Source organism: Athene noctua, chromosome 4 (assembly GCF_965140245.1).
Source record: "Athene noctua chromosome 4, bAthNoc1.hap1.1, whole genome shotgun sequence".
Classification (NCBI taxonomy): domain Eukaryota; kingdom Metazoa; phylum Chordata; class Aves; order Strigiformes; family Strigidae; genus Athene; species Athene noctua.
In genome coordinates this window covers 64593912-64618100 of record NC_134040.1, presented here as the reverse complement: position 1 = coordinate 64618100, position 24189 = coordinate 64593912, and the positions used below count along the sequence as shown (strand labels likewise).

General features: G+C 39.0%; 1 protein-coding gene across 1 annotated transcript in view; it reads left to right on the top strand.

Moving 5' to 3' along the window:
• The window catches only part of LOC141960443 (serine-rich coiled-coil domain-containing protein 1-like), a 133959-nt gene that overhangs the window by 13218 nt on the left and 96552 nt on the right, over nucleotides 1-24189 (top strand). Inside the window, exon 3 of the mRNA XM_074905942.1 lies at nucleotides 21601-22959. Within this exon, the coding sequence (XP_074762043.1) occupies nucleotides 21645-22959 (1315 nt within the window). The 5' untranslated portion in view covers nucleotides 21601-21644. The remainder of the gene's footprint in view (nucleotides 1-21600; nucleotides 22960-24189) is intronic.

Here is a 24189-nt window from a genome sequence, read left to right as displayed (position 1 = left end):
TTTGCTGCGCTCTTAATTTTTGCAGGACAGTCAGGTAGCTATGGCTCTGAAACACATTTGTTTTTCTTCTATGCCTATTATTCTAAGGCTAAATCACCTTCTTTGTATGAAGAAGCAAATCTCCTAGGCTTCAGATTTGAAGATAAGTAGGTCTTCTACAATTATGAAACCATTTCTCTAAAAGCCATGTTTATTTAAGAAATAGTGCCCTGTCTTTTCAGCAGGAGTAACCTGCTTTCACATACTTCAGTACTTTACTCTCCTTATTAGCATGAAAAACCTCCCAGGACTCAAAACACTTTTACACTTGGAAAACTTTGGTTGGCCTTGAAAGACCATGCACACATTCCTGTTACAGCTGTATCAGTTGTATTTGGGAGTGGTATTTCAGAATTTCACTTTTTTGACCACTGGATATAAAGTGATACTGGAATGCTTTTGGGCCATGGCCTGCACAGATGAAAAGACAGCCCCTTTCTTGTTTGAAATAACTGTCTTTAGTAATGGTGTTCTCTCTTAAACCAGTTGGAATGGGTGTATCTCAAAATGCTCAACTCTGAAATTAGGATTATGATAAGAAAATAGATTAAAATAGATTAAAATCAATGTTCTAGACTTCATCCTGACCCATTTCTTGCTCTGAGCTGCTGAAGGCATTGATGAAGGATTCAGATAACTGAACTTGATATATAATGAACTTGTACATTAACAGCAATAACTCAATCAGGAAAACAAGTTACAGTAAGGTGTTGATATGGCAAAATTATTGAATAAAACCAAAATGTGTTGCATGTATGTTTGCTTTTTTTCTGCAAAGCTACTGTGTCATATTGACAAAATGTGTCCAGAAACCTTGAGAGATATGTTGTTAGCCATTATGAATAGTGCAAGATTCCTCTTCTGGTAACATTACAAATAGAATATTCACTATAGCATATTTTGGCTGACAAATTTTGCATGTCAAGATATGTACATCACAGTGGGAAATTATGGTGGTATAAGGAATGGTCTTTACATCTTGTAGTCCCTCCAAAAGACTTCTTGCTTGTATATGTTCATAACCAATCATCCATTCATGGACATGCTTGTACATACCTCACGTATGTACAAGGGAGTGTGCTGTCTTCATTAAATGTGGCCAAAATCTGAAAATGATGGCATTTCAGACCAGATTCTGGCCAGTTCATTTTTGGCCAGTGACCAGAGGGTCTCAAGCCCCGGGGCTACTTCTGTCAGATTTGCCTCCTACATCTCTTCATTCTCTTTTCATTGGGTTCCTGTGCCCCTTTCAATTGGGTGGTTGTCCCTTCTTCACAGTGGAAAGTCATAGGTGTTATAGTGATGGGTTCCCAAATCCCTGCCTTGATTTGTAGTAATACTTAAATTGGCTAAAAGTGGGTCAAAGACGTGATTACAATACTTAGCTGAGGAAGAGAACATGTTCTCTTTGAATGAAGAGGAAGGCGTAACAGGGTGATAGGAATAAAGAAGGTGATTTGGCAGTGGAACAAGAAGTAGAATTTTATGCTGGTCTGTGCAGGCATTTGGATGTGTTTAACTTACAATGTGAGAGCAGTCTCCCTTAATCCTGTGGGACTAATTATAGGAATAATGTTATTCACAGGCAGTGTAGGGAGGGGTTTGATTTTTGTGACTGTGCTTTAACTGCTGATGGTGCAGTCCTCCTTGTTTCCTGCTTTTTCTTTGGAGAACCCTGAACAATTAGCATGAATGTGATTTCTTTTTGGTTGGGAGGCACTTGGCAACATCCCTGTGCAGACTAACTTGCCTCTGTATCTTTGAACATTCATTCGATGTTACATTTAGCTTGCAGCTAGTTTCATAAAAAAACATTTATTGTCAGAGATGTCCCAGTTCACAGGGACAGCATTGCTCGCTGCATCCCGTGCAATGTCTTCCCCCCCACCCAGAGCCTTACTGGAGCTGTGGATGTATGTTCAAGTGGAGAAATCTGTCTCTTTCAAGTCTTTCCACATTTTCTTCTTCACTTGTCTCTGGAGAATGTCCTCCTGCAGGTACCAGTGGTGTAGGTGCCTTAGGTATCTCTCCATCAATCAGGATTTTCCTTCAGCCAGCAAATCAACTTGTATTTCTTGCAGGAGCAATCACTCTGGCAGCATGTCCCTGGAGAAGCTGAGGGTGTTTGGCCCATCTCCTGAAAACAGCAGAGAAGGGAGCATGATGAAAGAGGCAGGGGCCTCAGGTGTTAAGAACTCTCTGGCTGGGCTTGGCCTCTCTTGGAGAAGCTCAGACCTGGCTGGGCTGCCCCAGGCAGCAGGTTGTGTGAAGAACACCCCAGGCAGGCTCTGTCTTGTTCCCTTTGTGGGTCAGCCTGTCCTCGTTTCCTCCTCTGTGACAGAGACCCACCTCTGCCTCCTGGGGTTGGGCAAAGGGCTGGGGAAGAGCCCTTTGCTTTCTCCACATGGACTGCTGGTTCTTGTCCTGTGCATTATTGGCCCAAGCCCTTGGCTCCTGGCTCCAAGCCACCTGGCACCATCCCACCCACCTGATCACCCTCACTTGCCTCTCTGAGGCATCTCTTGGAGTTTTGCAACAGCAGGCACAGGTCTGAGCACTTCAAATGGGCCACCTCCAGGGACCCCAGGGTTATACCTAGCTGGGGAGAGAATGGAAGCTGCTCTGCTGGGCAGGACTGGTAGGAGCACTGGCTCCTTGTGCCAGTGCCCTGTTGTTGCAGGTCCTGGTGAGGCACATCCCACATGAGCATGGCCCAGGTGGGATGGCTGGAAAGGTTGAGACTGCAGAGAGTGATGACCAGGGAGAGAGAGACCTGGGCTGAGCATCACGCTGCTCACTGATGAGCTGCAGTCTGTGCACAGATTATCTCTCACCAGTAGCGCTGGCATCAGTGCAATGTGAGGGTAATGGCTTTGGCTATCACCAAATGCCCTGTCGTGTCATCTCAGTCTGCTGCTCTGTCTCCCCACTGGGGGAGTGGGCCTGAGCCCCAGGGCCTTTGGGCTGTGTTCCCCAGTGCCTAGTGAGGAGGAGCTGTGCCAGGGTAGGGGCACTGCCTGGACACTCGCATGTGTGTGGCTGCCCCCCAGTCCCAGCAGTGATTCAGGGCTGCCCTCACCTCCACAGACTGCCCTTTGCACACCTCCAGGCTGGGCCTTGGGCTCTGCTGCCAAGGGCTATGGGTCCCACAATGGTCCTCAACACAGCCAGCATGGCCCTGGCCCGGACCATGTGTTGTGCACCACTGTTGGGGTGCCCCAGGATTCCCTGTGTGCCTTTCCGTAGACCTGAGCAGCCCCTGTATGCATTTTGGTGGGTGAATGCAGGCCTTATCTGAACTTTGTTTGTGCCCCAGGGGCTTCTCAGAACATCCCAGGGTGGTTCTGCCCCTTTTCTGGTTCCCCAGCGTCCTCCAGGTGCCTGTGGTGCAACCCAGCCACCTTCCTGTGCCTTTTGGGGCACCCTGCTGTGATATGTACAGTAATATAACAAAAGTTTAATTTGAAGAGGTAGTCAAAAAATTTCACATGATCATATTTCCTTTAGTTGTTGTAAAAATGCTGTACATGTCTGTTTTACCTGACTTATTGTGAAGAACTTGGAAAGTTCTGAGTCAAGAATGAGGTAGAGTATAAAAGCAGTCAGCTAGAATCTTGACATGAGAAAAGCCGTGTCCTGCCCCATTGCTCTAAGACAGAGATAAATCTAAGAGTAAAACTGAGACCTGACCATAGGGATCTGAGAATATATATTTAATATTGTAGCAGGGTGAAGAATTGCATGGGTTGTGTTTATGGAGTTTATATAACAAAGGGAAAGTAACTCATGAGGATCAGAGCTGCTGTTAGTTGACCTTCCTGGAGCTACAACTATTTTTCACCTAGCCATCTCTTCTAAAAGAGTTACTGGATCAAAAGAACAGACTGAAAGAGAATGGTTCATAGTATTTTACAGAATGGCCTTTGGCTCACAGCCTAAAAATGTTGTAGCCCTGGACATAATTATTAGAGCAGTAATGAGCTTAAGAGGTGACACAGAGTGCAATATCTGTTCTGCTTGACAGGAATTCAGGACTAAAGCAGAGGAGTTAATTTTACTGATGTTGTTATGGGAAAAGTAATACAGCAATAGTGTAATTTTCAGGGTGTAATGGAAGTTAAAGGACTCCATCCAGTTTCCAGCTAGGTTGAAGACAGAAAGAGACAAAGATGAGATACTTATCTTTCAAAAAAGCATAAAAAATTTAAATTTCATATATGTAAAACAACTACAAAGTTGTTTAGTTTTTTTTTAATTGATTTGAGAATTGGGCATTAACTAAGAAACAACATAGACAATTAAAGGCTTTAAAAGTATGCCTGAAGGGACATTTTTGGAATCCCTTGGGGACTGTGGTCTGCTCAGAAGATTTGGTAGGGAATGGCAAAAGTCAGTGAAGGGAAGAAACAGAGGAATTTCAGTGATATCCCACTGACGTGGGTACTCAGTGAATGCAGATAGAAAGATAAAGACCAAGGGGTGTACTAACCAAAGTGACATCTCCTGTATTTTGGTTGACCATAGAAGACCTAAGAAATTATTATTTGAATTATAAGAGATGATAATAAAACCTAATATAACATGAAAGAAGAGGTTGTGGGTAACTAAAAAAGCTATAAAAATACCATATTATCTCTAGAGGCAAGGCAGGGGAGAAGGAAGACCAATTTCTACTGACTTCCATCAGCTTTCTATGTAATGTGTAACTCTTTTTGTAAGACTTAGAACTACAGTAGAAAACTTGATAGTGTAACAAATTGACTATGATTTCTACACCATTATTTTAATTTCATCTTGCACTTTTGTTTAAGTTCAGGTATCTGTTTTGTATTGGAGATGTAAGACCATTGAAGTATGGACCATATTTTCTTAAATGGAGGTGTATTGTGTACTGTAGGGTGCATGAGACAGGACATTCAGGTACTGATCTAATCCAAGTAATATGTGGCTGCTGAAATAATAAGCTTTTTTTTTTTTTTTTAATACTAGGTACTTCTGTCACCAATTTAAGAATAAAAACCTGAAGCTGCTTTCAGCAGCATTTTTCTGTTTAAGAAAAGACTTCATTTCCAGTCAGTATTTTCCTTTACTTCGTTTCACTGTCTGGTCCCTGTCAGGCGCTGGAGGATTATTACCTTGTTTCTTAGTCGTCATCCGCGTTTGGTATGTGTGAGATTTGCCTTTGTGACATATGCTCTCGACAGAAGAAAATGAGTGAGATATAATGTTGCCATCCTGTGTCATCACTGAACATAAAAGGCATTGAATATAACACCCTGTGAAATTATCTCATGATGTTTGTACAGTGTTTTTCTACAACCTATGTTAACAGTAGTCAGATATAGTAGATTTCTAAAAGTACTCATTGTCCCTCTGCACAGAATTGTGATTTTTTCAAAAGGTATCAGTAAGACTGACTAGTTAAGACTGCTGTGCATTAGATATTTTTGAATATCTCATCCAAGTTGGCAGATGGCACAGTGCTGTCACTGGTTCAATTTCTTGATAACACTTTTTAAATCCTAGAAATTTCATACAAAATACATCCTACTCTGCTAAAGCAGAGAGGTTTGCACTGAAGCTGGCAATTTGCTGTCCGGCAACAGAGCTCTCCTTCTTTACTTCCAAACCTTTCTGCTCTGGACTATAACTCCTTTTCTCCATGTCATTTTGTTAGCTTTGTTTTTACAGTGTACAGAGGGAGTCTGCAAGCAGGATACTTGCTTAAATGTCTGATTTACAAGTGCAAAGCTGCTGCTTATTGTCTAACACATGCGGTTGACAGGACTAATGAGAGCTACTAGGCTAAGTATTAATATAGTCACCATCCTGGTGAGACTTCTAGATAGTGTATGCTTGCTCCTGATTCATGCTATTCATATCTTGGTTATGCCGTCTATGCATATCCCCGCAAGAATAACAAGTAGGTGTACTGCACCAGGATTCAGAAGGCTGATTCAGTTTCAGAATAAGGTTGCTTAATCTGACTGCCACTGTTGGAATTCAGCTGATGTTATTCTTTTGAATTTTGGTGGCAGTTTGCATCTTCTAACAGAACCTTCCCTGTTTATGTGTTTTATAAGTAGTAGAGCATTTTGATTAGATAATTTTTTTTTTTTTTTTCCTGAAGAATAATAATCAAAGAACACATTTCATTTCTGGAAAATAAGTTCATGAAAATACAAGGAGAGCTGCAAATATGCAAAGAGTTTCACCGTTGAGTGAGTATGCTTATTTCAGGTATTAACAAGAGTTTTTATTCACAGAAGCTGTTAATAACAGTAGCTTAAGTGTCCTCATTTTTAACTTACTAGTTAAGCTTTTAACTTACTGGTTTGTGCCACTTTGAAAACTTCATTATGTAACAAACAAAAAGATCAAGGAGCACATGAAAATTAGAATATATGGAGATCAGTAGGTGTTTTTATATGCAGATGTAAATATGTGTGTTTTGGGAATACATTCACGTGTTGTGCTATGGTGTAGGAGGGCCTGGTTCAGCAGCTGTTCTAAATAGAAGATGTTTTCCAGTGTGCAGAGTATGAATCACAACGCTGGTTTATTTTGATTTTTACATTGCTCATTAAGGGATTTTTCCAGAACTAGATGTCTCAAAATCAGTTTTGGGGCACCTTTGTCAGCCACCTGGAATTTAAGTTTGACACTAGCATACAAGATCCCTTGCTTTGTGGAGTTACTCTAGCAGGCTTTGTGCAGCTGACAGGTTTTAGCCTTTCCACACTTTGCAGCTCTGGGAATTGGGCAGGCTCACAGAATCATAGAAAGGTTTGTGTTGGAAGGGACCCTTAAAGATCATCTAGTTCCACCCCTCTGCCATGAGCAGGGGAATCTTTTACTAGATCAGGTTGCTCAAAGCCCCGTCCAACCTGGCCTTGAACACTGCCAGGGAAGGAGCATCTGCATCTTTTCTGGGCAACCTGTTTCAGTGTCTCAGCACCCTCACAGTAAAGAATTTCTTCCTGTTGTCCAATCTAAACCTACCCTCCTTTGGTTTAAAACTGTTGCCTCTTGTCCTGTCACTACAGGCCCTGGTGAAAAGTCTCTTTCTTTCTTTAAGCCCCCTTTAAGTAGTGAAAGGCTGCAATAAGGTCTCCCTGGAGCCTTCTCTTTTTCTGGCTGAACAACTCCAACTCAACCTGTCCTCATCAGAGAGGTGTTCCCACCCCCTGGTCATTTTTGTGGCCTTCCCCTGTCCAATGTTCCACCCACCAGTATCCCCAAGTCCTTCTCTACAGGGCTGCTCTAAACCAATTAATTCCCCAGTCTGTATTGATATTGGAGATTGCCCCAAACCATGTGCAGGACCTTGCACTTAAAGTTGAACTTCATGAAGTTTGCATGGGCTCACTCCTCAAGCCTGTTAATGTCCCTCTGGATGATGTCCCTTCCCTCTAGCACAGCAGCTGCGCCACTCTGCTTGGTGTCATCTGCAGGCTTGCTGAGGGTGCTCTCAATTCCACTGTCTGTGTCATTGGTGAAGATATTAAATAGCATTGGTTCCAGTACAGACCCTTGAGGGATACGACTCATTATTGGTGTGCACTTGGACACTGAGGTATTTACTGTAATAAATCAGTTGTTGGCTTCTCTTTCAGGAGTAGCAAAGCTTTCTGACTGACATTTTCCACTTTAAAGCAGATACATCTAAGCAGAATAAGCTAAAATTATTGAATATGTGAAAGCAAGCCCTTATAGTGGGAAGGATCAGTCTTTGTAATACAATCTTCAATAGGAATATTTCCTGCTGGAGTGTGAGTTTTGTTATCTGATCCCTTGAGGGCCATGGAGAAAGGATGAGCCTTGAATAACTGCTTTTGCAGCAGCTGAGAGACTGTATGTTTGTATTCACAATACACTTTCTGATTTTTGTAGGCCACTTTAAAAGTATGAAAGAATTATTGCTATTTAATATTGTAGAGCTTAGTTGTGATGGAGTAAGTCATGAATAGACACTATCATGAGCTAAAATTAAAAGCTGTCCAAAACTTTTAGCTGTGGGCTTGTAGTTACTTAGTTGTGAGTGCTAACATAATGAATAAATGAAATAATACAGCTTAATTTTCTGAATTTTCCATCCTATTTACTAATATAATCCCCCCCAACTTTCTTCAGACTCACCAGTGCTACTAAAGCACCCAAAATATGCTTGTGTAAAATGAACAATGTGCAAAACTACTTATCTCAAAAGATAACTAAATCGGCAAAACCTCAGATGTGTATAGAGTCAGAGGTCAGTAATACACAAATGTTGGTATCTCATAAGTATATATGCAGAAATGGAGAAATTTGTGCTTCCAAATAAATTTTTTTACCTGAAATTATTAACATTTAAATAGTATGCAAACTGTTTACTTACTAAGAGTGATTGAGGTAATTGGGAAATACCCAGGCTTGTTTTTTGACACCTCTTTTATGCATTCGAAATTGTGTTTAAAAACTCAGAAATCATGGAGACCTGCTGTATTTAGCTGTCTTTTAATCAGAGTTTTGTGTTCACACACAACTGTGTAAAATATGCTTTTATGTCTCTGATTTTTGGAACTGAGAACCATATGGTATCTTGGTTTTGCATTTCTTAGATCTTCTTAATTGTGCCTGCATAGCAATTAGGCTTGTGCATAAATTTAAGAAAACAATATATTCATTTCATTTGTTCCTACTGTATAAAACATACTGAGAATTCATGTCAGCTTTTACAATAACCCTAAAAAGCATTCAGAATAGGGCAATTTGGTTTACAGCTACTATAGTTAATTTTACCCTTTAAAGTTTGTTTTGCTATTCTGTCTTCTATTATGAAATGGCAAGACAGGATGTCCAAATCATCCAGTGAAAGGGGGTTAAATTATATCCTTGTGCACTGATCCAGCAAAGCACTCAGCATTGTACTTATGTCCCATTGAAGTCAATGGGACCACTCATGTTTTGAAAGTTAAGTATGTGCTTTTAAATGTTTTATTGAATAGGGATGAGATTATTCTCATTCTTAAAGTCAAGCATGTGCTTAAGTGGTTGGCAGAATTGAATTAGTTAGCATCTATGAGTTAGCACAAGAAAAAACAAAACCTGGTAGCATGCTTGTTCAGAAGGTCCTTTTTGTAAGTTCCAGTTGACTTTGGCTCTAAGGTAATGTCATTAAGCAGTAAGTGTCAGTAAACTCTTCTGTATAGTATCTTTCAATGGAATTAAAAAAAAAATAAATAGAATCGGCTTGACTTGGACTCTTCCTTGTTCAGACATGGTTTTATCACCAAACTTCTATTTTTTCTGATCTTTGTCTCTTTTATTAACTCTTTTAAGATGTTGCATTTTCCAGCTGTTTTTCTTTAACCGTCTGTTCTAGACATTTATCTTCTCTCTAGGTTGAGAGGAGATTTGAATTTCTTCCTTGAGTTTTTGAGCAGTTCTATTTCAACAGGCATCTCTCCTGTTAGGATGATGCCTTACCTGTTCTCTATATTCCATTGCCTTGAGATAGGTCTCCAAACTCTGAATTGATGTGAGAGATTATTTCTGTCATCGTTTCTCTGTTGCTGTTGGTATCCTTGCTCTCACTTCTCTGTCTCTTTTTATTTGCTGTACTTTTTTATATGCTGAAAATTGTTGGAGGCAAAATGTAAGCTACAGATCTGTGTTTTCGAGATTTGAGGGAACATGTTGTAAAGAAATAGCAGTTCTTCTTCCTACCAAACTTGTAGTCATCTGCTCTCTGTCATTCCAACCAGGAGGCAGAGTGCAAATGGATCATACCCTCCTAAGAAGTTAATTTTTTGACTGGACTTCCAGGACTGACTTAAAACACTAGCTTTTATAAAAATGCCTTTGGATGATCTCTCAGAAAATCAGACTAGCTTTGAGAGCTACCTTTGCTGTTAGAGAGGAGCAAATGATACCAACTTGGACATAGTGATGGAGTCTGATTAAAGACCCTTCAAAGCTGTACAGCTTTGTTTTGGTTAACAATGACAAGGCACATCAGAGACATCTAGGAATGTAAAGTAAAAAAATTACCTGGTAAGATTAACTGCCACCTGTTCTGTTGAGTTTTGGGGATAATTGTTTGAAACTGTTGAAAATGGTGGTGGAGGGAGGTTCAAGTACGAGGTAATTGCCTCAGTTGTGAGAGGCAATTTGGGAAGGCAATGAACTTTAGAACAAAAGGCAGTTGTAAAAGATGACTAATTGAATATCTCAACCGAAACAACTGTTTTCATCATTTTGGGTCTATATGTACACTTTCTTGTTTCTCGAGCAAGCTGTTTGAAACAAATTTAGTGATTTGTTCATAGCAGCCACCATATAGCTTTCCTTTTCTGGAAACACTCTCCTGTAATATAATCACTATTTCTTCTTGCCCATTATTCTTCCCAAAGAGTTGCTTTTTACCATTCCATGTCTCTTTCACCTTTTCTTCCTACAACATCTTTTGTATTAATGAGGGTGCCTGGGAGCAGCATTTGTTTGGAAAGCCGATTTAGTATTTGATTCCCAAATAGTACTGACCTGAGTGTGAAACCTGGTTTTGACAGTACTTGTGGACAGGCTGCTTCTTTTTGTACTGAATATTAGAGTTGTCTTGAGTTTGTGAGGTGTTGACATGAATAATTTAAATGAAAACTTATGTGAAAAAGTTGTAGCAAATTAATTTGGCAAACTACTTTTCTTACTTTTTAATTAATCTTCATAAATAACATTAGGTATCATCCAAAGGTCTTTAGCAGTTTCCCAAATACTAATTCACAGAATCATAGAATGTTTTGGTTTGGAAGAGACCTTAAAGACCATCTAGTTCCACCCCCCCTGTCTTGGGCAGGGACCCCTTCCCCTAACGCAGGTTGCTCAAAGCCCCGTCCAACCTGGCCTTGAACACTGCCAGGGAGGGGGCAGCCACAGCTGCTCTGGGCAACCTGTGCCAGTGTCTCACCACCCTCACAGTGAAACATTCCTTTCTTGTATCTAAGGCTTCAAACTTTTACACATGAATTTAGGTTAAAATATTCCTGGTATAAAGCATCATAATTCTCCAATGAAGCAAGCAATACTTTTCTGCCATCTTCCATCTAGTGTCTCAAGCTGCTTTTAAACGACAAAACTACAATGCTTAAATATGATCCACATGTTAGATGAGAAGGATAGGTTCTCATGGGTCCCTTGGTCATAGAGCAGATTATTGCTAAGTATCTGGATATTTATTTGGTACTCGAGGTAAATGGAAACTCTAATATACCATCTTTTTGTAAATTTTTTTGTGTTGAACTTTGTTTTGAATCCTGACATTAACAAAACCCTGTGTTGCTTTGTGACTAAGCGCTGTGAATTCCCAAAGAGTTGATTCCTGAATCCAGAGGAAAGCAAATTAAATTAGGTGTTTATTTTTCTAGGACTCATATGAACTTAAATGCTTTTTTACATCTTGTTAGGCAGCTCTGAGTTTGCAAGCTGGTTACTTCTTTCCTTTTCTGTGCTTACTTTGTGGGCTTCAGTTTCATGCTTGAACCTTCTTAACCTTCAGTTTTCAAAACAAAATGCAGGTCTTTAATATATGTGTGTAAACTTCGCGTATGTGGTTCTGGGCATTAGTGCCATGGCACTTGATTTTCCTAAAGTGTGCTATAGTCATTGCCACAGAAACGTGAGCCACTGTGTTTTGATGTTTGATTAACAACTCATGATCAGAATTAGGGTATATGAATATATTCAGTTGTCTTGGGTTTTCTTCTCTGTCATTGTTTTTATTAGTAGGAAGATAGAAATGAGTCTGATAAATCTAGAAATAGTTTTATTTTCAGTATAACAGAGGGGGAATTGCCAGAGTCTTTGCTGAGATTGATGGAAGTCTTAGGCAGAATGTGGTAAGTATTATGATTTATTTCTAAATGTAGTATGATTGATTCCTAAAAGTGTATCCTTTTTCTAAGTGGTGTCCATTGGAGTATATTAACATATAAAGAAACTCAAGCAATTAGTTTGCAGTTAAAATAATAAAATTACACAGTATTAGGGGTGGTAAGTCTGAATGTATTTAATATTGAGCCCCACGAGGCATGCATCTTTTGTGTGGTAAAACCTTCAGGGAACAGGAATCATGTGGTTCTCTTTCATTAGAGTTTAGTAAGCTGTGAGTACCTTGCCTGGAACAGTCTGACAGGATTATAAATTCATTTTGCACCACCAGACTTCTTTCAAGGCATGAGTTGGGAACTGTTGTTCTCTAATGTTGAGCTTAGGGGAACTTGGATAAGAACATTCTTGCTCCTGTTGCTGTTAATGATGTATTATTTTGTGGTAACATAGTCAACAGCTGCTACAGTGATGTACTACAATTACCTTATTATTAATCAAAGACCAATCTGTAAATTAGTCTGCCTAATGTTAGGCAAAGCTTTCGTGAATACTGTTAGACACATTGATTTATTTTACTTTTAAAATAATTTCACTTATCTGGATCCCCCAGAAGAATTTTGATTGCTCAGTCCTTTTCACTGTGAGGATGTAAGGTGGGCCAAGGTCCCTCTATCTTAATACTCTGTTTTCAACAGCAGCTCTGAGCAGAGAGTTAGGGAGAAGCAGGAATGGAGCACAGGTATATGGATCTTCAAAACTTCATGATTAATTTTTTAGGGTTTTATCAATTTTCATTATGATCCATTAAGGGATTTTGTACTTGGTCAGCATAAAAAAAGATGAAAACAAAATCCTACTTCCATCCACTTAAATTGGGAGTCTGTGCTAAGAGTAATTAGATCATATACATCCAAGTGTTGCTTTTGCAAGAGTTAAAGAGTTACAGATGGGGTGACTGAGGCTTATAGGGATGAAAGGCCAAATGGTTTAAATCAGTGTGATTCACTTCAGTGGAGCCCCATGAATTTACAACAGATGAGGATTTGGTCCGTTTTAATGCAGTTAAGGTCACACATTTAGCTGGTGATGAAGGTAATGAATGACCCTAGCCCTTGTCACTGTGGTTGCCATATACATGTCAGAAACAGGCAGCACTTAAGACTGAAAAGCAGCTAGATTGGAAAATGTGCAGGGAGCTTTAGCATAAAAAATAAATTGTTGATGACAGTGAAGTTGTGATTCTGGAAGATAAGAGGAATAGACACAGGAGAGCACAGAACAAATACTTGCAGTTCTGCTGGGACCATGTAGTGCTGAGACAGCTATGAGATGGTTGCTTGAAGTGAGCAAGAGGTGTGCATTTGTAGTACATTGAAAGAGAGATTTTTAGAAGGAGCACATTAAAGCAGAACTTAAATTTGCACTGACTGTGCAAATCAACTGGATCATGCTTTAGAGCCACTTATGGTGTCTTGTGAGCCAGCAGAATATTTTAAGGAAGTTGTTTGGGTTTTTTTTTGTGGGGAACCTGATGGAGATGCTTTGAATGCCTGTAGGAATTGTAACCAATACTGGGGCTTTGCTTCATGCTACCAACGAATTCTAAGCAGTGAACAGTGCACCATGGGTATGGAGCTAGGGCTGTGTTATTTCCTGTATTTTCCTCATGAGAATACCAGCTGGATTCCTCAGTGGTGATCTGTTCTATTTGAATTCCAGAACAAATGACGGGCAAGGAGTCTCTATCTCTCTTAATGTCCTGAGCAGAGACAAATGCTAGATCTGTTGTTTTCCAGTGTGTAAATGAGTGCTCTAGTGGGCATGTTACACCTGTTTTTTTCTGCATAAAGAAAGAAGATCCTTGAATACAGCTGAATGTCAAATTGCTGTCTGTAAATGAACATATCCCATATTTATGACGAAATTCTACTATTTAGTGTGAAGACCAAACATAATTATTTTCCTTAAAGCCTTAATTGAAAAAGATTTTTTGCTATCTCTAAGCATTATAAAAACACTACCATGTGCATCATGAGTGGGGGTGAGAGGAGAGAAAGATGTGAGAGAAGACGGATGCCATTTGATCCTATTGAGTCCTACCCAGTCACCAAACTACCATCTCTGTGTCCACCAAAGATGTCTCAACATTAGTCAATATCTTTTTCATCCCATTATGATACGATTTCCACATGCATTCAGGGACCTGCGTAAGTCCGTTTTACCTGTTAAAAGTGAATAATTCATTGCTGAAGCACATTTGGGAAAGGTAATCAGGGGAGAGGATGCCATGACATTTGAATGACAAAGCAAGCATGTACTCTTCGATACTTCTATTTCCAGGTTATTATTTATACTTGCAACTGTTTCTAATTAAACTATGAGTACTGTGAATGCCAGATGTAGAAATGCACTGTACATTTCTCTAGAATCTCAAAAATTGATAAAGGTGAGATAGATCTTTTCTCCTCTGTTAAAAAAACAGCACAACACACCAAAAACCAGTCACATGAATGTGACTGCTGCTTCGCTGTGGTATGGTCGTTGCCCTGTTTCTGACCTGTTTTGTGTCTGATTGTTGACTAGGTGAAAGTTAGTCATTTGTCTTCTTCACACAGTCAACTTTTTGCCAGCACATGATCCCAGCACTTACTGAAGAGTAACTGACTGCTGGGTATATGTAAAAGACTACGAGTAAGTTTGGTTCAATTCTGTCCTGATATTTTGTACATTACACAGAAGTGCTTTGATAACCTTTGGTGTGATACAGAGGCTTTTTGAAGTAGGGAATGATTTAAATGTAGGCAGGAGAGAACTGTGGCCTCTAGGTTTCTATAGACGAGTTTCCCTGGTTCTCTTTTAGTAAGCCCGCAGTTTACCTGGTACAAGTAGGATAAATTTACATACCTAGAGATAATGAATGAGTTGTGTGTGACCTGTCTCATGCTAACGTTTGTCTTCTGTCAAATTTAAAGTCAAAAGAGGATATATAGATAACTTATCACCAGTTTTCTTCTTTGAATATCTTTTACACCTGTAATTTCATCTCAGCCCTGGGAATATCAGTTAGAGATTTATGAATTAGCTGTCTTCAACTGGTACAAGACCAGTCAAAATGGGAGATGGGATTTTGAGGTGTGTGTGTCTTCAGGTTTATTTATTGCAAATTTATCTGCCTGTTGCCTCTTATTTCCTGAAAGCACATAAGGATTTGAAAATAAAGACAGCCTTGGGCTGCAGGACACAGGAAACTGAAAAAAATCTCATGTCTTGCCTTAGGATACCTCAGTGCTTGGATTTTGTGTTCTTTTTTCCCACAGAATCGCAGAATCGTCTAGGTTGGAAAAGACCTTGAAGATCACCTAGTCCAACCATTAACCTAACACTGACAGTTCCCAACTACACCATATCCCTCAGAGCTATGTCAACTCCACTCTTAAACACCTCCAGGGATGGGGACTCCACCACCTCCCTGGGCAGCCCATTCCAATGCCTCACAACCCCTTCTCTAAAGAAATGCTTCCTAATATCCAGTCTAAACCTTCCCTGGCACAATTTGAGGCCATTCCCTCTTGTCCTATCGCATATTACTTGGTTAAAGAGACTCATCCCCAGCTCTCTGCACCCTCCTTTCAGGTAGCTGTAGAGGGTGATGAGGTCTCCCCTCAGCCTCCTCTTCTCCAGACTAAACACCTCCAGTTCCCTCAGCTGCCCCTCGTAAGTCATGTGCTCTAGACCCTTCACCAGCTTCATTGTCCTTCTTTGAACACGCTCAAGTAATTCCCTGATATATAAAAGCTGTTTTGCTGGATTGGTTTCAGTACAGAAGGAAAAAGTGTGTGGAGTTGTATGTGTGTGCATGGATAGACATACATCATTTTGTAAAGCTCTAGCTTTGTATGTTGGGTATTCTTTTGTTTATAAAAACTGTTGAGAAAAGTTAAACTCCAAGCAAGTGCAGACATGGTATTAGCTTATAAAATTTCACACAGAGAATATGTGGCTGCTATTCTTCAAAAGAAATTCTTGAGCTCTGTACCACGCTGCAAAGTTACTTACACAAGGAAAGAAAAGAGCGTTATTCATAAAAGCAAATGGACCCTTTATGTATTAGAGGGAATTTCACCTGTTTTGTTTGCAAAAACAAATTGTTTCAGTATCAACAATTCCACCTTTCTTACCTAGTGCCTTCTATTGTACAGGCATTTAGTTTTGCAAGTATTTTCAGTAAGTCCATATTAATCCAGTTACGTTATCCTAGCCCTGAGAATCTATATGCGGGTGTTTGTTTGGTTTTGTTTTAAATGCAAAACAATATTTTAATGGCCTTTTTGGCTCTTATGTTCTTTCTGTACAGAATTGCTCACATGTAGTTACCTCTGGGAGCTGTTCAGTTAATAAGTCACAAATGTGCTAGAGAGACAAATAATATTGGAATAAAATTAGAACGGTGTTGAAGGTGATAATGCTTAAATGCTGAGGACAACATAGTGCTGGAATCTGAATGATGGAAGTTTAATGATCTGTGTGGGAGCCACAGGCCATGATGTTATCTGTTGGCCTAAAGGACAGCTCCTTAGAAGTGTATCAGCTGCATTAGGACTTCGTTGACTCACAACAATTAAAAATATGTATTTTCATGTGTTTCTGTGGGTATTTGTAGTATCCCAGAGTAAATTTAATTTCTGTCTAAATCTAGAGCCAGCTAGCATATAGAGACTATGTCTGTCGTGATCAGTGCCTCCTGCAGTATGGTAGGGCTCACTTGAGGGATGGAGTAAGTTCACAGTTAAGGTTCACATATTAGTCCTGTGTCTTTTGATTTATTATATGGTTCCTAATTCAAAGAAAATGTGTCATCTTCCTTAAACTATGAGCACAGCCCAAAAAATCACACTGCTGTGGAGAAGAGAGGCAGGGACCAGATGAGTATTGATGTTCTGCTCTGATAATAAAGTTGAGGCTTTTCCTCTACATTGTCAATGTCATCTCCCAGTTTAAACTTAGATATTTCAGTTTTGTTCTTTGCGTGGAAGATATTGTTTGATATTCTAGGACATTCATCTTTAAGGAGAACATCTTTTAGGAAAGCTCTGTTTAAAAAGTGTTGAGAGGTAATAGCAGTTTGGTTATTTACAAAGGGAGTGTTTGTACTGGCCTATGCATTACAGTTCTCTGAATAAGTATATATTAGCTTTCGGTATGTACGTGTAATTATGATAATGATAATATACACAAATAATTTCAGATCCTAAATGTTGCCTCAGAGGCGATGAGAAATGCAAAAGCCACCGACTGTTGCTTTTTCATACTTGCAGTCAATGAAAAAGCAGATCCGTGGCTCCATCTACTGGAGTTCAAAACCGACAGTGAGTGTTGCTCTTTGTTGACTACACCGCACTCCAGCACACTTGTGTGAGTAACCACTTGTAGAACCTGAAATAAAAAATACTGAGTTTTGTTTTTCAGATGGTGCATTGGTGGAATAGATTTCTCTGGAGACATTGGTGTAATTTTTTGACAATTTTACCTGTTTTAACACTTGCGGGGTTCTTTCTGCTGTTACAGTCACTGTCTGAAAGTTGAGCATTTCGTTTCTTTTGACACGATACAGTAATACATAAAATGTAGAGCTTGTGTAATTCTTACCCTGTACATTTCTGTATTTTATACTCATACAACTACTGTAGGCAAGATAAAGACCTAATATTGTATAATCGGATAGTTCCTCCAAAGATCTCCTGTGTGCGAAGAATAAGGCCCAAGTATAAAAAAATTTGGCCTCTGTGTTTTCTCCGGAAATTAAATACATGACTTTAAGTTATTTCTGAGATTAATTTGCGTTTTGTAACATCTTGGTCCAGACCAGTGTGAAAGGAAACAATTTCCATATGATCAACTTTTAAAAATTGCTAATAAGAGGGAAAATGTTTTGTTTGCACTTTGCCTGTTTCTCATTTACGTTGATTTCAGCACAGGAGTTCAGAAACTGAGCTGTAGCTAAGCCCTTGAGGAAGGGCAGATCCTGAAATAATCCAGCATTACTCTGGCTGCAATTAAATGTTTTCAAAATAGTTTACTTACTTTCCTTCAGTATATCAAACTTTGTCTTGTGTAATGCCAGATGAAAAAATGTGCATCAAAAATCCATTCCATAAAAAGCAAAATTTGAATGTCTATCTAGTGCAGCATTAAATACTTCAGTTTCAGCAATAACTGGATTTTAGAATTGAAAAGTATTGCAAAGTAATTGTTTATGTATTTGACCAAGATTCAGATATCTGCAGAATACTGTGTAGACTATTTTTTGACAGTTCACATTATATGATAATGATGCAAATTATATTTTGTCCTAAACAAGGAGCCTGATCTAATTGAAAGCTTTCTTAGACTCTCACTTTTCCTTGATCCTTCTTCTTTACGTGGCTTCTTGTTAGTATTCTAAAAACGTAATCATTTTAAGATACAAGGAGCTTTTTCTTAGGTCCTAAATTGGCTGTAGGATCAGAGTTGTTGTCCAGTTTAAATTTGAAAGGGTCATCTGGAATGGCATAATACCATTGCAGAGGTGTCTGCTGTCTTCTTTTTTCCTCTGTTGCGGCTTTTGAGATGATGCCAGTAGGGATGAGGATGTTAGATAAAGAAAATTAGTGGTTTCATAGAGGATATGTAGCTGAAGTGAATTTCACTCTGTAAGGGTCACTGCTATAAAGTGGTAAGCAGAAATAATTATGTTAAGTGTGAAGACTGAAAGGAAACACCTTTTTTTCTCATAATAGGACATATATGGCAGTTTATAACCCCTCTACAATGTGTGAAAAAAATTTAGTGAAAGATCTTATTTTATTAATTTCTGAGTGTATTTATATCTTGAAATGTATATTATTTTTTCCTGTGTTGCCAGCAGAATTGCCACTTGAAGTGCTAAACTTTGGCACTTTTACACTGCAAAATGTGCATATATAAAAAACACAGTATATGCAAATAATATTCAAAATATTAATAAAATATGGACAATATTCAAATTATTCAAACTGTATATGCACATAAGCATTCACATATGCATATATACATGTATGTGTACATGAATGTGTGTGTTTTAAGAAATGTCCTCTGATAGCTATTGTAGACCTAGAAAGAACAGTATATTATAGTTGGTTCATATTTTATGGGTGAGGATTTCTGCTGCTTGGACAATAGGAGAAATGACAGTTTATTTGTGCCCTTCCTTCAAGAGGCAAGGAAGGAAGAATGGCTGAATAAATGCCATTTTGTTATCTGCAGTTAGAGGCAATGTATTCTATTAAAACTTGTTACCACCTGGAAAGCTAAGGCCGTGTATGTTCACAGTTCAGTTATTAGCAATAATTTCTATTATTATTTAGACACAGCCTTTGTATTTCCAGTGAAAGTTACAGTATGTGCTTTTTGCTCAGTTTTCTGCTTCCTTCTGCTCTCAACTCGGAGAATCTTATAATTATAAACCAGGATGGTTTGTTCTCCAGTGACCTGACAATTAAGGTGTAGGTAGGAAGGGGACTAATGTGAGCAAATGTTCTGTCTGAGCATAAAATGCCTATAGTGATTTAATGTATTTTAAACATATTTTGCTCATCCACTGCAGCTGTAAAACTGCATTCTAAAGTCTTTTCTTCAGAAGTTGTCTCCTTAAAATGCAAGGAAAAATAGCATCTGTATATGATCTTGCGTTGTGTGTGTGCATATCCATACATATCGGCACGCCTGCAGGTATGCGTTTACAAAAGCAAAAAAAACCCAAACCCAACACAATAGGTCTGGTAGTGGTTAAAGAACCAAGAGAGGTTTATATGGGGAGACTGGAGAAGGTTATATGAGGCTTTCGAAAGCCTATTTTCAGTAGACTGAATTGTGGACAGATGAGCAAGCAGGTGTAATGTAAGCCCCTGTGTGAGTTCACAGGGCCTCTGCTGCTTTGTGCCGTTGCCTCTGCTTTTGTTTTTACAGACTGCCTTACGTGTCAGTGAAATGGAACAACTGGCCATGTTCGTCTGGTGAATGTGGTTATTCTGATGATGTCTGTGTGTGCCTGTACCATCAGTTCTGTCCCAATCAGACTGAACTCAAATTTGGGTTCTAGTCGCAAGACCCTGGGTATTGTCTAGGTTGGGTTTTAGCTTGTTATCAGAGATCACCAATGACTTCTAGGAATTAGTGATTGTTCCCAAGTCGTTTCTCTCATTGTAAACTACAAAATTGCTTATTGATTCCTGGTGCTTGTGAATATTGTGGCTGCTTGGCGGTGCATGTTCAGATTTGAGATGTACTATTTTTTTTTTTTAAAAATGTTAACCATGTAGAAAGTACAGTCCAATGTCTAGTCAGAAATAGTCTCTGAACTTACTTGTTACCATTTTTTTCACAATAACATAACATATATATAGTTTTATTACTCCTTAAATATTCTGTTTCCATATTTGTTTTTATGTATGTGTGTATATACACACACTATGTAAATATATATATTGTTCATAGATATTTGTTGTAGCTGCATAACACATGAAATTGCTCATTAGATGAATGAATTTGGTTTTGCATTTGACATACAAACATTGTTTAGATAAATGATCTGATTTTTATTCTTATGTGCTGAACACTTGCAGCTCATGAAGTTGCACTCTGGCATTATACCTACAGCCTCTCCTATTCTTGTGATTATATATCACATGTTTTTATTGCTCCCTCTGTGGTCCTGTCTCTCACAGTGACAGTTTATTATAATGAGAACAAAAAGGAGATAGAACTGGTATATACTTCATCAAGATTAATTTTCTTCTAGTACATCTGCTGTGCTGATCAAAATAAGTTTTTATGGCTTAAATATTTATAAAAAATGCCAAGTGTCTGTGTATGAAACACTCTTTGCTACTTTGAAAAAGCTGCAAAAATGGCTAATTATAAGCAAGTAAGCTACAAGAGGATTTCAGAGAAGCGTTCAAATGAAACATTAAAGTTCAAATCTAGAAACATGATCCCATATTTTGACAGTGAATTCCTAGAACTTTAGTTCCTTAGGAAGAATTTTTGGTCGTGCATATTTTAGCTGGACTGCAATGCCAGCATTTTCTCGCTCTATATATACATACATATAGCCTTTAGCAGGAACACATAAAGAAATTAAAAATCCATCTGAAAGTTCCGTGAAGATTGGAAAATTTAAATCCTCTTTTTTTTGTGCAAAAAATCTGAGTATTTAGGAACACAAAATAATGTTTTGTTCTACTCAGATCACAAAAACTCAAGTCTTTCTAAGAGAGCTTACAGTTTATAAGACTTGTCCCAAGAACTTAAAAAAACAAGGACATTTGGGTGATATATTTGTGTATCTTCTGGCATGTAGATTTTATACTGTTACCCAGTGTCATCTGCATTGTATAATATATATAGTACTGTATCTCTCATTTATAGAATGTTTTTAGACACATCTTTGCTCAGCTTCTGAGTTTTCACTGCTGCCTATTGAATATCCCTTTGAAATTCTAAAAATCTTCAGTAATGTATACGCAACAACTTGCAGCTATACATAAAATTGTTGGCATCTCATGTATTTAGGCTGACTTAAAGTCTGTTCAAGTGGATTTTGAGGCTGAATCATTTATTTAATAATTTATTTCTTCTTTTCTTTTTCTTTTTTTTTTTTTTTTTTTTTTTCCATCCCAGATTAGATTATTGGCTGCAAAGAGCCACGGACACTTTGTGCCCTGATGGGGGACTCAGGATCCAGACGATCGACTCTAGTATCTCGGTTGCCAATATTCAGGAGAAGTATTAGCCGGAGACACGACTCCCTACCTTCCTCACCTTCTTCTGCTAATGCCATTGGTGTCCATACCTCCTCTCCATCCAGCACTAACTCTAGCTCAGGGAGCACAGGCAAGCGCCGGAGTATTTTCCGCACTCCTTCCATTAGCTTCCATAACAAGAAAGGGAGTGAGCAGAAGCCTGACTCAGCTAGTCAAAATGTTAATATCTCAAATGGTGCCCAGTCGTCTCTTGACACTTTTCAAAAACTGAACTTAGAGGAACACATTAAAAGTAGAGGAAGGCATTCAGTTAGCTTTGGCAGCTCACGTAGCAAGAAGATAACAAGGTCTTTGACAGACGATTTTGAAAAGGGAAAGGAGCCCTCAGCTAATAAGAATGTGTTTATAAATTGTATAAGCTCTGGGAAGAATGAGGGTGATGATTCAGGCTTTGCAGAAGAGCAGAGCCGGTACTCTGTCAAACAATCCACACGGAAACTTCTCCCTAAATCTTTTTCGTCACACTACAGATTTTCCAAACCAGTTCCGGAGAGTCAATCAGTTACGTCTGTGCAGCAGTCCAGGTGCTTGCTGGAGGTTAAATCATACGCAGAAAGCGAACCTGTGATCACCAAGTCCTCTCCTCCGTGTTCGGCCGAGACGACAGAGTGCATGGGAAGCTCCTTGCAGTCCCCGCTGCTCTCAGCTGACCTCACGGCTGCCCAGACCCCCTCTGACTTTGTTGCCCTGACGGAGGATTCTGTTTCGGATGTTGACGCTCTTCCCAGCAGCGGGACTGGGGTGCTGCTCACAGAGGATTTTGGCCACAATGTCTCTACCTCTCAGATCTTCTTTAATCCTGCTGCTGCTCCTGTGAGGGAAATGGATATTGAGGAAAGTACTGGCCATTCTGCTGGTGTATCTCCTGTGAGTCATGCAAGCTCGTGTAGTGTTGAAAATAGTACCTTATTCAAAACCTCAGCTGCTAATCAAACAAAAGTATTGTTGCAAGCCAATGAACTACACATGAATGATGCTAGGCACATAGGAGAAATTAACTCAGCAAATGCACGTTTAGAAACCTTTGCGTTACAGCGTAGAGAAGAACCAGTGATACTATCTTCAAAAGCACAGGGTTTGAGTGGGGACAGAAATGGAAGCACGCCGTCCAAGCACACGAGAGAGACAATTCCTGTGATGGAGTCTAAGAATGTTCTATGTTCTGAACCTCAGCCCTTTAAAACACAACAGGGTTATGAAACAAACCGTTCTAAAGGTATGTTTTGTGATCTTTTCATTGTTGGGTTTGGTGTTTTTTTTTTGGTTTTTTTTTTTGCCTCAGTTCTTTTTGTAAGTATTGGTCATAAAGTGTTTTTGTAGTGTTGCAAGTGCTAGCTAGGAAGTTCAAAAGTTACGCATTGTGTCCTCCTCCCCAAATTATAGGAATTAAACAAAAAGTCTATGATTTTTTAAGCTCACACCTTACAGTTTGCTAACACCCACCAGTGCTGTTCATAGCTATGCTCTCCTGTGGTAGAAAATGAATTAAGAAAGAGAGCACTGATTCTCATCTCTTGTTGAAGGCTGCAGCTGGGATTTTTGGGCCATGCCTATTTTGGATTTGAGCCAAATAGTTGTATTTTTTGAGATGGAAACATTGCCAGAGAAATGTACCTTCTTTTAGTCTGGTTATGAAAAATAACACAGTTTATCTTATATTGAGCTGGGTTTCAAAATTTCCTGATTCTTGCTTGCTCTATTCAACTGGTGTTATAGAGTAGCTTGGAGTAGATGTTTCTGTGGCAGAGTGTAAGACCTCCTGTTTCTGCTTCCATCAGAAATAACATTGTGCAAGTTCTCATTATGTAATCTGTGAAATGGAGAGAGTTAATTACAGTTGTGTCTGGGACTTCCATGTCAGTAAATTGCCATCTAAATTTCACACTGGATCTTTAGCTTCTGAAAAGAAATTTGGAAATATTAACAAGATTAAGTGGAAAGGCTTTACCTAGAAATCCCAGTCTATAGAGATGCAGATGAATAAAGGCACCAGGCCCTTGAGTGAAGAACACATGTCAGAAGGCATTTATCTCTGACAGTTTATTTTCTCAAACCAGCCTAAGCACTGGTACTTTCTTGCATAATTATGAGGCTGTATCTGGTGGGCCAAAATTTGTGAGGTAACAAGACCTCAATCACAGTGTTTGTATTAAAAGATGAAAAGATGTAAACTCATATGAATTCATACCCATCTTTTTGCTTGGATATTTATCTAGACATGTAGATTATAAGCAATCCAAAGCAATCTTGGTTTTGGAATTATTTGTCACTGCAAGTCTTGGTTGTTTATCTTGTACATAAATGGCAAGATAAAATCAAATTAATCCACTAAATTAGCTTTCACCAGAAGAGAACTCTTTCCCTCAGAACCTTAGTCAAAATATTTCCATTTATGTATGTTACCAGTCTTGACCACTTGGTTGGCCTTCCTTGCAACCTTGACTCA